General features: G+C 46.2%; 1 protein-coding gene across 4 annotated transcripts; it reads right to left on the bottom strand.

Annotated features, from left to right (window-relative positions):
- Nucleotides 1-14,001, bottom strand: LOC143349727 (uncharacterized). 4 transcript variants are annotated; one of them, XM_076781193.1, is made up of 12 exons: nucleotides 13,622-13,998; nucleotides 7,125-7,163; nucleotides 6,153-6,377; nucleotides 5,693-5,781; nucleotides 5,303-5,592; nucleotides 2,818-2,856; nucleotides 2,691-2,735; nucleotides 1,983-2,609; nucleotides 1,632-1,701; nucleotides 1,048-1,263; nucleotides 712-949; nucleotides 1-636 (listed from the first exon to the last, which is right to left on the bottom strand). In XM_076781193.1, exons 1-12 carry the CDS (start codon nucleotides 13,694-13,696, stop codon nucleotides 454-456), a joined length of 2,136 nt encoding a protein of 711 aa, XP_076637308.1. In that variant the 5' UTR covers nucleotides 13,697-13,998; the 3' UTR covers nucleotides 1-453. The 4 variants fall into 4 exon arrangements, with proteins under 4 accessions (XP_076637308.1, XP_076637311.1, XP_076637310.1 ...); XM_076781196.1 differs by lacking the exon at nucleotides 6,153-6,377 and having other exon boundaries at nucleotides 13,622-14,001; XM_076781195.1 differs by lacking the exon at nucleotides 7,125-7,163 and having other exon boundaries at nucleotides 13,622-14,000.

Genomic DNA, 14,001 nt, shown 5'->3' on the forward strand with positions numbered 1-14,001 from the left:
TTTTTGTTTTTTCTAAACTTCTGACGCATTACTCGCGTGGTTCGTAATAGTTTGTAAAATAAAATACGCAGCTAGCTTAAAGATTAATGCGATGTCAGATAAGTAGAATAGGACGATACGTAGTCCGTCGTTGAGAGATTCGAGGGCATCGACACCGGCAAACCGAAGAAAATCGACATTCAGGTTCGATCGACTGGTTGCCGATTATCGATAACGAATCTTATGCGTGGATGAACGTTAACGATGAAATAAATAAGTGTGAAATGATTCAAAGTCCAAGAGAGAAAGATCCGAAGCGATTCAAATTAAACGACATTCAACGAGACTCGTACTTAATTGGCAAGTCATTCATCTTTCTTTTACACGCGACTTAATGAGATGCGACACTATTAACAACGATAATAGTCGAGGACACGTTAATTACAGAGTACAACGATTATAGAGGGAGAAGCGTTACGCGTCTTGGTCTCCCCATTCGAAACTCTCTTCTCCGCCCGAAGGGACCTCCTCGATTTTTGGCCCATCTTCGACAGCTGTCGCGCCTGTATGGATTTGGCTGTCCGCTCCTTCAACCTCTTCGACGAAGGGCTCCTCGTGCGTCTCGAACTGCTCGTCTTGGGGGTCTCTCTCTTCGACCTTTATCGGAAAAAATTGCGAAAAGTTAATTTCAGAGGAGAGAAGCTGCCGCGAGTTTCGTTCGACGACGCTTACCCACGTATCGTCGTTCATCATCAGCTCGTAAGGTCTCTCTTCCTTCTCTTGATCGTTCATATCGCCCACCGTATCGTCGTGGGAATCGAGGTTTTTCACTTCGTCCGCGTCGCCGAACGTAACGTTCGCTAGCCTCACCTCTCTCTCCTCCTGTTGACGAACTTCTTCGAGGTGTTCCTCGACGATCATCCTCTCCTGCTCCTCCAACAACGCCTTCACGTGAGCTTCCTCCATCTGCCTGCATACAGAAAATCGATGTTTGATCGCATGTGATCCGCACCCCAAACAACTGTGACTTCTTATCGGTAGTCGTAGAGCAGCCCGTGCACAAATTACCTTTCCATCTCCTGTATTCTCTCGGTTTCCAACCGTTCGGATTCCATCTTTGCTTCCTCGGCCTGCCTCTCGGATTCGGCTTTCTCCTGTTCGAGTATTTCATCGATATGCTCAGCGCGTTCCTGCGCCACCTTCAGAGCCTCCCACGCCTTCATCTCCTCCATTTCAAGCATCACCCTTTCCTCTTCGGCGATCCTTTTCCTTTCTTCGTCGGTCCTGCGGCGAAACGACACGGGTCATGCAATGCAACGATTTCTCTGTGTCGTGCATACGGTTAGTCGCGATTGGTTCGTATGTACGGACGGTGATCTTTCGATGCAACAATGTTGTCTGCAATATTCGATCGTTATTTTAACGCACGAGATGCAGTGCCCTATTAATTCCGAAACGATTCGAGACCGACGTAGGTAAAAATTTTGGCGAGCATATCGAGTCAGTTAGCAGGTTACTTGGCCGAGTTCAATGTTATAGCGTTGATCGTTCTGTGACTGACCGGCAACTATGTCGATGGAATTATTTTCAAGCGTCCACTCGTTGTATAACATTTTACTATCGACATGCCAACTTGGACTGAACGTACGTACCTGGCCTCCTCGGCTGCCTTAATGAGATACTGCTCTATCCTTTTCGCCGCCTCCTCCTTGTCTTGCTTTACTAAAATTGAAATTTATCCGTTAAATTTAACCCTCGTCGAACGATCCAACAAAATTTGTATCGTCGAGTGTTGAGAAATTCGTGTCGTGTATGGTGCACCTTTTCAAATAGGAAATAGAGACTGTTCGACTAACATTACATCTCATGCGATAACGAACAAGAAACAGATTTCATAACAGGTTTCTCTCACGACATTGACAACGACCACATTCTACAGATACTCGTCCACTTGCCTATAATTCTCAACTCGATTCCCGATCAACTTCTTTCGCTAGACGTACCTTTCTTATCGCCTTCTTCTTCCTTTTCACTTACAGCTTCTGCAGCCGATGGTTCAGAACTTGCTTCCTGTTTCGATTCTGGTTCAGCCGCCACTTCTTGAACTTCCGGTTGTGGCTCTTGCACAGGTTCAGGCTGAGCTTCTTCTTTCACCGGTTCCGGTTCAGGTTCCTTCACAGGTTCCGGTACCGGTTCAGGTTCTTTCACAGGTTCCGGCACCGGTTCAGGTTCCTTCACGGGTTCCGGTACCGGTTCAGGTTCCTTCACGGGTTCCGGTACCGGTTCAGGTTCCTTCACGGGTTCCGGTACCGGTTCAGGCTCCTTCACGGGTTCCGGTACCGGTTCTGGTTCCTTCACGGGTTCCGGTTCCGGTTCAGGTTTTTTCACAGGTGCCGGTTTTTTCGCGGATTTCGCTTTCTTCGCGGGTTCCGGTTGTTTTACAGGTTCCGGCGCGGGTTCCGGTTCTTTGACAGGTTCCGGTACGGGCTCTGGTTCTTTGACAGGTTCTGGTTCCTCCACTGGTTCCGGTTGTTTCACGGGTTCCGGTTTCGGTTCCTCGACCGGCTTTTCCCGCTTCGACTCGCGTTTCTTTTCCGGCTTCGGTTCCTGTTCTTTTTCTACTTTCGGTGCTAGAAGATACACGAAACGATACCGGCATCACGTTCGAACACAGACATGTGCAAACTGATACGTAAAAGGACGAAACATACCCCTTTTCAGCGCAGTCTCGTCCACGTCTGGCTGCAACGCTCGCGCTAAAATTTTTCGTGCTACGTGAGAACATGTAACCAAACGGTGCTTGCGTTTAGAAATATGTAACCGATAAATTTTACCGACCCTTTCGTATTTCTCTTTCCGTCATCGGCACTTCCGGCGCTACGGGATGCATGAAACATAAACGCATTCGGTTAGCGGACAGAGGATCGATTCTGAGACGTTTCCGACTTTGAAATGAATTTGAACGAACATGCCAAACGGATATGTAATTAAGTAAGTTAGTCCGGTTGATATAGGTACGTGAAAAGTGTGTTGTAACAAGGCACACGTGTTAGTTCGTTATGCGTTATCAACGGTACCAAAAAGCTCTATAAAAGAACGAGTGATTAGGTATTTAAGCGTACGATGGTGTGCGACGAATGAATTAGGATATTAGAAAACGTCGAACGCGGTCGGCGTTCGACGATGACATTGTTTCTGGGATCGGTAACATTTACAGTTACGACTGAGTATTGTGCAGTACAGTTTTAGAAACGATGGAATCGACGATGAACCAGATCCATTGTTCTCGTCTTGCTTTGATGACACGATTCTGACTCCGACTACAGTCACGGGGTGTTCGAATGATGATCAATTAGAAACACACACACGGTATACTTAACAACGTGTTCTCGCCACGCGTGTTCTCTGCGACGAAAGTGGATTTTCGTACATACATGCTACGTGGTTTTCATTAGAATAAGTAATTAGACAACGCTCGCACGCAGAACGGGATAAATTTATACGAGACTCCTTCGTCCGTTTTGATATAAAACTTTACGGTATTGCGATATCGTCGTGGTCGTCGTGGGGCTTTGTTGTTATCACCGTTAACGTTAATGTGCACTTCCTCAGCATCCGAAAAGCACTAAACGTCACTTCAGAAACAAAACGTCAGTCGACCTAATTGCTAGAATTATAAAGCACGTAAAAGAAGCTTACCTCAGAGTAAAGCATTCGCTCGCTAGCCATCTCTTCTAACTTTCCAACTTTCGTGCAAGGAAAATAATATACGGTGTCGTTTACAATCAATCAGGTACGATTATTTTATTCTGACATTTTCTGGCAAGCACGGACAAATTTAACGATACTAAAACTTAACAGTGGCGGGACGTTGACGGTATTAGTGTAGTCTAATGCAACGAATGCGTGAAGATTTCATTTAGATCCCTTGTTCATTCGAATTCGCGTTTGCGTTTCGGGTTTTGCATCCAGGGAGAACTGTACGAACGACTATTATTTCGCAATCGGTATTTTAAAGGGTCGTCGATACTAAAAAAAAAAGAAAGAATAACTTTTTACAAAATATTTAAACGCTGCTTTCGAACTTGTTGTCTCCGTAGAAACGTTCTCCAGCAAAATCTCGAAGGCTGAATCGCTGCTGAGAGAGACTGTGCGTTGTTTCTGTGCATGTGTACGCGTGTAGTTAGAAGTAGACGCCGTTTTTCTCGCAGATTTAATAGATAAACGATAGTTAAGGTGACGGTAGTCACTCCTCGGCAGGCTCGTCGTTCTCTATGTCTTCATCGTCCTTCTTTTTGGGTTTTGTCGGATCCTCGTACAGCTCTGGAACACGATTTCTCCACCCCTGGCCTGAAACGTTCAAAAAACTCGAACTGGTTCTTCGCCACTTTTACCCGCATGTACGTGTCCCAGTCATCTGGTTCTGCCTTATACTGGAGTCTGCCATCGTGTAAAATCTTGCTCTCTTTTCCGTTTTTCGATTTCACGCTGTATCGTCGATTGCTCTTTTCTCCGTATGTGTGCTTGAATCGGGATCGCGAGCGCGCGACACGCGATTAGCAAAAAAAAAAACAATAGAAAATGAAACGAGAGACGAGACACGCCTCACACCTTCGTCACCACGTATTTAATTAGACACAATATATAACAGAAATGTGCAGCTACGAACGAAATACGAAGGGGGTGAACAAAAAAAAAAAAACAAATAAAAAGGAGAATTGTATAACGAACGAGGAAAAAAACACCAAAATATAAGAGCCAGCACAGCACAACCAAAAAATTGTCAGACAGTGCGATAATCAATGGCATTCATCCAAAAAAAGGGTGGAGGAAGGAAAAAAAGTAGAGTAACGAGCGGGAAAGAAAAAACCAAAAGAAAAACGTGTGCACACAACGGCGTCGCATGGCCGTTTTTATTTTCCAAAATTCGCTTTTCAAAATATATTCACTGGTAACGCGCGGAGGAAGGTTAACGCCGAATAATACTGTTCGCGATTTTTGTTGGTCGATTGTCGATCGAAACGATCAAACGAAACGCGCGTCTCGCGACAATTATTCGTAATTATACCCTCCTCGCGATCATTTGCTTCTACTCTGTGCCTCTAACTACGTGTTTCGTGTTCGGATTCGGTCTATATGCGAAAGAATAAATAAATAAATAGATTTAGCGAAGATTCGTTCGTTCGTATCGTTTTCCGCCAAGGCTCGACCGATAGAGAAAAAGCAACGTGTGTGTCTTTTCTTCGAGTGTGTCCGTTGTAATCGTTCGAGTCGTCCACGTTTCAGTCACGTATGTGTTCGTCGGTGTAACGAAACTACTCACAGGCGTCGGCGGCCGCCTGGCGATTCTTTTTGTAGTAGCTCAGAAAATTAACGTCGTTCTTGATGTCCGATGGACGCAGATCGGCAACTTTGAAATACGGTCTCCTCACGGACTGTGGATTTCCAGCAACGTACTTGACGCACGCCAGGTTACCGAAGTTGCCTCGTTCGGGCACCTCGTACCAAGATATCGGTTCCGGGTCCTTCTTCGCGTTCTGCTTGCCGGAAAGCAACCGGCGCACGTAGTCGCCGCTACGCATACGTTCCGGGACTATTTCTTCCAAAAAGTCGCTGAAAACGAACGGTATTTTAACGATTTTGCCCGATCGAACTGTAAATTCCTCTTCTCTAACGATCGATTAATTTTCCGACAAATCGGTTCTCTAAATACCTTGCTACGGCTCGCGGGACGAAGACGTGAACTCGTCTCAGAAGGGAGTCCACCCTCGCGCGTATTTCCCTCGCCTCGTCGTCGAAATACTGCGAAGAGACATACGTAAAATACACATTGAAACAGGCTTTACTCTCTCGCGAGAGAAATTAGTATTTACTACGTTTCCTTGTTATGTGGTTATTCCTGTTAACTGAGAGCGACGAAGTTCAGTTTCGATCGAATGCGACTTGATTATAGAGATCGGTATTAATGTTTGATAAGACGACGCGTTTCCGCTGAACGAGGATGCCAGATGCCGTCGATGATGATCAAAAATCACGAGTAGGTGCGACGACGGGGATGGATTGTGCGACGTGTCGATGACATGGATGATGAACTCGATGACTCTCATGCTAATGGCGACTGGTTATGAGTCTGTTTCGCGTTCGATAGAAATCCACGTGCGTGGCAGACTTACGATATGATCCTTGGATTGAAGATACTTCTCCGTGTAGGATCCAGTCCATGGTCTCGACAGGTTCCGTATCCTGTTGATCTCGGCTGCGAGGACGCTGGGACGTACTCGCGCATGAACTCTTATCGGTAACAGACTGCCGCCATGGTACACGGTATGGTACGGCATGTGGATTACAGTCACGAGCCTTTTGTGAGCCACGTATGGCATGTGAGGAATGCCCCTCAACTGGGGGCACGATACTCTACTTTACTAATCCGTCGACTATCGACTATCATCGTTACGTTCCCAGCGGTTCAGCGGCAATTAGCATCATAGAAGCGTGTTCGTTTGTTAATCTTGCGATAGCTCGCTTTCCGTCTTTGACGATTAACCAGCCAGCGATCGTTCACGATGGTCTTGACAGTCAGTAGCACCGGGCAATCGTTCCAAAGCGTGACGATCAAACTTTCCACAGTGGCTTCGGAAAGCAGGAAGCAGATAGGCGTTGAAGCGTGCGGTTCAATCGAAGAGAATCCACAGACGTGCACGCGATCGTTGGATTATTTATTCAGCGATTGCGAAAATGAGTAACGATGGATGAACACGGTTAGTGAAAGAAGTTGGCCAAAGCGATCGATGAGCATGAATAGCGAGAAACGAAATTTTAAGAGTCTTTAATGGCGCAGGGAGTAGCGAGCCGAAAAGCGTCGTTATCGAATGCGCGCGAAGCGGTCGTTGAACCTGTCGAATCGATGGAGCTCGAAGGCAAAGAATGGGAAGAAAGCTGATGGATTCGAATAAAAAAGCGAATAAAGGCTGCCGAATCTGAGTGTCGCGAACACCAGAAACAATTTCGCTCGGGCATTGCAGGCGACACTATCAAAATCCACGATCGCACTTGTTGCATCTCGCGTTTGCAGTTAAAGGCTTGTGTGAGTGTATCGCGAGCGTAGCTACGTTCTCGTTTACTAGCATAAACTCCATGGTACTTACCTGGAGGATAGTGGAGAGCGGTAAAGCAATGGGTCGATCCTGTGGTCCCGTTTCGGTCGTATTTACAGTGGGCGAATATTTTTGTGTGTTTCGTTTAAACGATTTTCGACGATATTGGGCGTAATCCGGCGGCGGCAGGGGACGAGGAGTCACATGGGAAGCAGAATAAATAGAAAGAAGAAGAACAACACCCGGTTAGTGACTTTTGACAATACAGAAACAGGCGTTTCTACACTATCTTTTATTTCTCACTTTATTCAATCATTTATCTAGTTGTCTACTTAGTTTTTGTTTCTCTTTTTACGCACGTGTCTGTCGTCAATCATCGATCGAATCGGTCTCGCACTCTCGATGTTTCGAGATATAAGAACGATGCGAAACAGAAAGGAGGTAGAACCAGAAAATAAAAAGTGTACCTTCGACGAGTGATATAGCAATACGATTCAAAAAGTTTCCCGCGAGCAAACAGTTTGGCCAATTGTCGCGTTGTGTGTCTAACGAGATGACAATGAGTATGGGTTAGTCACGGTTAGTTTGGTACACATTATTCCCATCGACGACAAGGGTCCGTGTACCGGCACGAAAGCGAGCGGTCGTGTTCTCTCGATACTTGTCTGTCGCGCGAGAAGCTTAGCTTTTCTTGTTTTTGTTGACGACATTGTGTCGAACGCTTTGTTCTCGTGATTTAATTAACACTGACACTTTACACCGTAGAAGAGACATACTCTGCACGAATACAAAACGTTCGGATCCACTATACGAAAGCAAAACAAACACTCCCACGCGTATGATCCATAAATGGAAAAGGAGAAATTACAAAAGAAATTCTACGTTTAACGCAACGAAAAAGAAAAAAAACATCTGTGCAACCGTAAAACGCATACAACCGCATTTTCATCTTGTTCTCGTCTACTGCGTAAGGCGCGTTCGCATACTACGTTCCCCCGTTCCGGATTGTGCCTAATTTTATCAATCGCGGAACGGTGTGTTCAGCCATCTTCGACGATGTCTAACGATTAGCGGATCTAGCTTCGAAACGTCCAAATGCAGCTATGGGATACATCTTCGTTATAATATGCGTTACAGATATGCATAGCGACAATTCGGATAACAAATGACAAAATCCTGAGCCGTCTTCCTGCCCGTCGATCGTACGCGGTAATACAACAAAGGAAAAACGTTTAACAAGCGACAGGAAGGCGGCGTATTCGTTTCACCGAAATCGACGTTCGCGATAAATGTTAATTGTTCCTTGTAAAAGCTTGGAAACGTTCGATTCGTAGACGCGGTCGCATCGAGGTCGGTGAAACGAAAGTATCGAGGGCCACGGAGTCGGTTGGGGCTTTAGACACGGTAGGAGAAATGGCGGTAAGTGGTCCCGCCAGGTAAACGGCCGGAAGTGTGGGTCTCGTAAGAGGAATGATAGCTTCCAGGACCGCCGCCGGACGATGTCCTGGACGACCTCTCGGTTGAGTACGATCCGTACGGTCCGCTCTCCCTCTTGACGACGCTCTCTGTGCTGTAGCTAGACCTCTGCGGACGGCGACTGTACGGATCCGTGGAGGAGGAGGAACTCGACGAGCTGGTGTTGGTGTAGGCATAGCTGTACTGCTCTTGGGCAGCCCTCACGCCGACATCCGGATAGTCACGGACCACGTAATGCCGAGGCGTCTATAGATTCGGGTTACACAAGGTCAACAATGTGGAGAACAGGCGTTTCCGGAGAACAGAACGCCATGAAACATCTGGTCCCGATCGTTCTCGCGATCACGCTTCGTGGAAGCTGTCTTCTACTCGGCTCTGTTCTCCGGTTTCGGAATAACGTGTGTCGGGGAGGAGGACGTCGTGTGCCACGGAACGACGGAAACGGGAAGAAAACTACGACGCGTGAAACGATGCTTCGTCCGGTTCGTCTTGCCTCTAGCATCTGCGTAGGATGCTCGTTAAAACGATCCTTCGTCGAGACGCGATTCGATCTTCGTTTAAAAATAATTGCTCGGAATCCAGACGAAGCGTGAGGGGGAAACTTTTTGGTGAGAGGTTGAGAACGTTAGGTACGGTTAAAAGAAAAGTACAACGGTCAGTGGTTTATTCGTGTTACGGCATGGAAAAAGAGAGTAATAGGGTCGATAAGGTATTTCGCGGTAATATCCGATCTATCTGTAGACACACAACGTGCGGGCCAATTATAAACGTAGAGCGGTACACGTATGCATTAATAATGTCTCCTTGCCGAGATATTCAGGACACTCGGAGTGCAACGTTGAGCAACTGAACTCGCCCTTGCCAAGAAACACATGGATTACGTTACGCGAAACTGTGTACGTTATGTTCGTGTATGTTGCTCGTATTCACGAGTGCAGCTCGGTGTCTCGTTTCAATGTCATTTTTCGCCTTAAGAGCTTCATCACGATTACGATCACATCCGTCATTGATTTACGCGATAAGTCAACTTCCGGCCAGAAGTTGGCGGATATAAACGTCGTAGCGATATTGTAATCACTATCGATATCAAACCATAAACGTGCCGGTTCCCTTCGTTATAGAGACACTTTGTCTAAATGTAATTATTATAAAACGGGTGTTGCAGATCTCGTACCTGCCTTTAGGAGCGGGTCCAGTAAACGCGGTTCCTTAAAATCGAAGTACTTTATTTCTTCGACGTGCGGTACAGATGCAATTAAAGATAAACCAGTGTACAGGGTAAATATATTCGTAGGTACATGAGAATCTGTGTGCAAGTGTGTGTCAGCTACAAAAAAAAAGAAAAAAAACATGCAGGTTTTAAATCTGTGCGTGAAAAAATAACATCTGAGAGCTAAAAGCGTACATCGGGGCTATTGTAAGCACTATCGATCATGGAATTCCAGTCCCTTTGAAAATATTTCGAAATAAAATCAATACTCGGTGAACCGACGTATGCGTACGTACGTCAAGACACGCTATGATATTGTTCAAAAAACGTTGGTACATCTAAAAGCGACGAACAACAACAACACTAACGTCTGCCTGGCGACAAAAATCATTCTCGATGTTCGAAATCGAAGTGGTTTCGATAGCCGACTAAACTCTATGAAGCAAGGTATCAAAATCGTCGAGTTCTTAAACCTTATATCATCCACAAAACGGAATCTTCCGATGAAAATGTAGTTCGTTTGTTCGTAAGTGTTCCTTAAAATCGGTACCAGGAAGGCGTTTGGAGCGCCATTAATATCTTTGTACGACCGCTGGCAGGAGTAGTGACGTGTCTTCCAGCACCTGGTTGCCTGGATAGCACTCCCTTATCGAAGACGTGACCTCTGGTCGCTAGTTCGGTCGCTGCGTCTAGTCTGACCTTTGACACGGCGCCGCCGGTCACCAGCTGTCGCTTGTGCTCCTCTTTCGCGGCATTCTTTCCACGCACGACCCCTTCCTTGTCCTTTAGGGTGACATATTGGTAAAATTCCTTCTTTGGATCCTGCTTCTTACGACCCCAAACGGTGAACGGGTCCGGTACCAGGGACGGACGCGGGACAAATGGTACTTTCTCCCAAGGGAAGTAGTCCTGCTTCTGTAAATTTTATTCCGTTTGGGGGCGCTTTCAACTTCCGCCGTTCTGGATCGCTTCCCCTTTAGCGTCCGGGATCGCTTTCTCTTTCGACTCCGTTCCCTTCGACGTCCTCACTTCCACACCGATCCTCCTACCCTTATATCGAAAGCGAAATAATGTCTCGAGCAATTCTATTTTGCTTGCGCGTTGCGCGAGCCAATTACGAAATGCATCGAATTCGAGCAGTTTGTCGTTAATCTTGCGGTCCCGCGCGTTTAAAGTTAGATCGTTTAACATCGTGTTTACGATAGGTACAAGAAAACCATGGACGTTGTCTTTCTTCTCTCCCCCGCGACGACTCTTGACGCGAGTGCAAAAATAGACCGAAACCCGCGTGAATGGTGCACGAAGAATGCAACACCCGCGCTCTTATACTCGCCCCCGCGCATTCCGGATCGTTGATCAAGGGATTTTTACGGCAACCCTCTTCTACGCGGCTCTCGTAAATATTATTACATCGCACGGTATCGCGTCGCGTCTCGTTCGCGCGAGAATTTTCTTCTTTAAACTCTTCGGTTCTTTTTTTTTTTAGAATAATAATGCTTCTCCGTGCGTCGATGAATAATTTTTCTGGAAAATGATCAGAAAAGACACGTTCGCTCGGTGATCCATCGTGTAGGTCGAATCGAAGCAGCAGCAGCCAAACATTCAACGGTATGTCGGGATCTAATTATAACTCGAGAATCGAGAACTCTCTTTCTCTCCTTCGTTGGGTGAGCCATATTTAATAAAGACAGTTCATATTACGTCCTTAATCCAGGTCGTTTCGGACAGAATTTCCGGTGGTAGATACAATATTTTTTGGACGAACGAAACAAGGAGTCGCGGACTCGCGACACAGACTCCGGTAGCGTAAAGATGGCTACCAGAAATCACACGTATGAATTTCCGTGACGAATTCTAGCACTCGTGGTGGGAGTCATCGTCGCTGCTACGTCGGGAGCCTAAATTAGGACAGAGTAACGCAACACCGACGCTCCGATCCCCTCTACCGAAACGAAGAAAGACGGGAAATTTCTTAATAACACCACCAACTACGTTCTGAAAGAGGCTTCCTCGTGTGTCGATTCACCCAACCTCTGTCATTGGAATCGGTCGAGATGCTCAAGGTAGAGACCTCGGCGAAGATCTTCCGGGCATAGTTAGAATCACTGACGGAGAGTCAGGTATTTGGGCCAGCTTTTAGCGGCACCATTGATCCACGATCGACAATGGAACGCCGCGATAATCGAACTTGTCACAACAAATGTCGATGGACGAGACATTGCCAGAACTTGGAGCATTTATTCTCGGACGAGAGGGTTAAGAAACAAAACAACAAAAAAAATGGTACAAAGCGACGCTTCACTCTTGAGAATTTTAGGGACAAATTGCGTCAAGCACTTCGCGTTTCTCGTTATCTTTCAACCGTGGGCGTCGCGAAAGCGTTAGAAAAAAGAGGCTTGATCGTCTGGCTCTTTCGATCCGACGTTTCTTGAAATAATTAATCCGCAGCTGGTTTACCTACATTCTCGGACACGCGCCCTCCGTTCAATCGTGCGGTTTTCGGCGCTTGCAGACTTGTCGGGCCAAATACATTTTCCTGTTCACAGATCCAAGATTCGCCGGGTCGTGCGGCATCTAAGTTTAACACAACGAAGTCCCGGAAAATGGCTGCGATGCTATGAATAGTCTTTCCACCGATTCTCTTGCTCTCAAACCACTATTTATATAAATTTTCAAATTTTCGGTCGACTACAGAGACAGACTTTATAACCTACCGCTTAACTCGTAACGCTTTGATCGTAATCGCGTCGCGTTCGTGTTAAAGTTTCAAGATTTTAAACAATACCGAACGGTATTGCAAGTATTTACTTAAAATAAATACCATTGGTTGAAAAATATTTCGCACACAAAATAACGCTCAACTTCGATATTTGAGTAATCGTAGACGGAAGGGGTGCGAAAAACGTGCACCAAACGGTACAGCTATTAAATTCCCCGTTGCTTCAGGGTACAACGTATGCATACAAAACAGGTTCAAAGACGAACACAGTGAGGGTGATCGTGACAAAAAATTATTCAACGGGTGGCTTGCCGTCCGTTTAATTTGACGGATAACTCGTGACAGAGCTTGTATTTTGATGCAGGTGCAAATTAATTCCGTAAACTGGAGGTTATAACCGTGCAACAATGCGTGTAAATCTTCGTAAAACTTGTTTTCGTGCTGTTAATTGGGCACGTTAACTGAAATCTAGGTCTCAGTGAAGTCGTTGATAGTCGTGTGATTGATTCGTATTGAATTTCCGTTTTACTTCCGGGAGACACCGAGTGCACGTTTCAAGGTCGGAAAAAAATATAATAAACAGTAATAACAGTGGCGGCCAACAGTAGTAGCAACAAATAATACAGTGGTCGGAATACAGTGTGGAAGTAGAGACTTCGAAATACATCGAATTCGATCCGCCGACAGTAACAACGATCCGTTTAGTCCGGAAGCATTTGTTGTCGTTGTCGATGTCGTACCTGTCGTTGATCGATTTCGTGAACGAGAACGGGTGATCAGGGCGTGTCATTCTTTCGATCATCCGAGAGTCAACGTTTCGTCGTTTGACAAATTTCAAGCGAGGCGCGACGCCGACATTATCCCGACAAGTATCATGCTACAGGTTACGTTATTTGATTTAGTACTGCCAGGGGGTAGGGCAAAGGTAATCCAAGGTTCGTGGTTTATCGACCTAAGGAGATCTCGAAGAAATCGCCGAGCGGACGAAACGTTGGTTCAGGATCGGATAAAATCATAATAGGGTTGGCTCAGTTAATGTGTTTCCGTGTCACACGGGGCTCTTACTCGACGTTAGTGCCATCCAGCAAAACATTATTAAGACATACTTCATCCCGCTCTTTCGGCAATCCCGTGTATACTGACCGTGATGCTGTAGGACGAGACGAGGGGCCGCGAGTAGGGCCGTCGAGTTGTGTAGAAGTCGCTCTCGTAAACCATTTTTGCTCTCGCTTCGTTCTTCTTCTCGGCAGAAAATTCGCTCGTTCGTTGGTGCTATACGTCTCTTCTCTCGAATTCTCCTCGATTTTACAATACGAGTGTGTTCGTGTGCGTGCGTGTGTTTGTATATGTGTGTCGTAACGATAACGTGTGCACCAGGGTGGAAGAGATCCGCTACTGTGGTCGCGATGAAGGTTCGTACGGTTCTGCCCGTTCGCCAGAACTCTTCTTACGCTTCTACCGTGATCGCTTCACCCCACCTAGCTTCGTCTTTTTCTTTTCCACGGCTTAAAGCACGAAGGGAA

This window comes from Colletes latitarsis, chromosome 14 (assembly GCF_051014445.1).
Source record: "Colletes latitarsis isolate SP2378_abdomen chromosome 14, iyColLati1, whole genome shotgun sequence".
NCBI lineage: Eukaryota > Metazoa > Arthropoda > Insecta > Hymenoptera > Colletidae > Colletes > Colletes latitarsis.

What these genes read in the sequence shown, in the direction of transcription:
- LOC143349727 (XM_076781193.1), bottom strand. Translation starts at nt 13,696, where the DNA reads ATGGTTTACGAGAGCGACTTCTACACAACTCGACGGCCCTACTCGCGG. An exon ending in TCTCGTCCTACAGCATCACG is followed by an intron (nt 7,164 to 13,621) that starts GTCAGTATACAC and finishes ACGGGACCACAG; the next exon opens with GATCGACCCATTGCTTTACC. An exon ending in CGCTCTCCACTATCCTCCAG is followed by an intron (nt 6,378 to 7,124) that starts GTAAGTACCATG and finishes TCGTGCCCCCAG; the next exon opens with TTGAGGGGCATTCCTCACAT.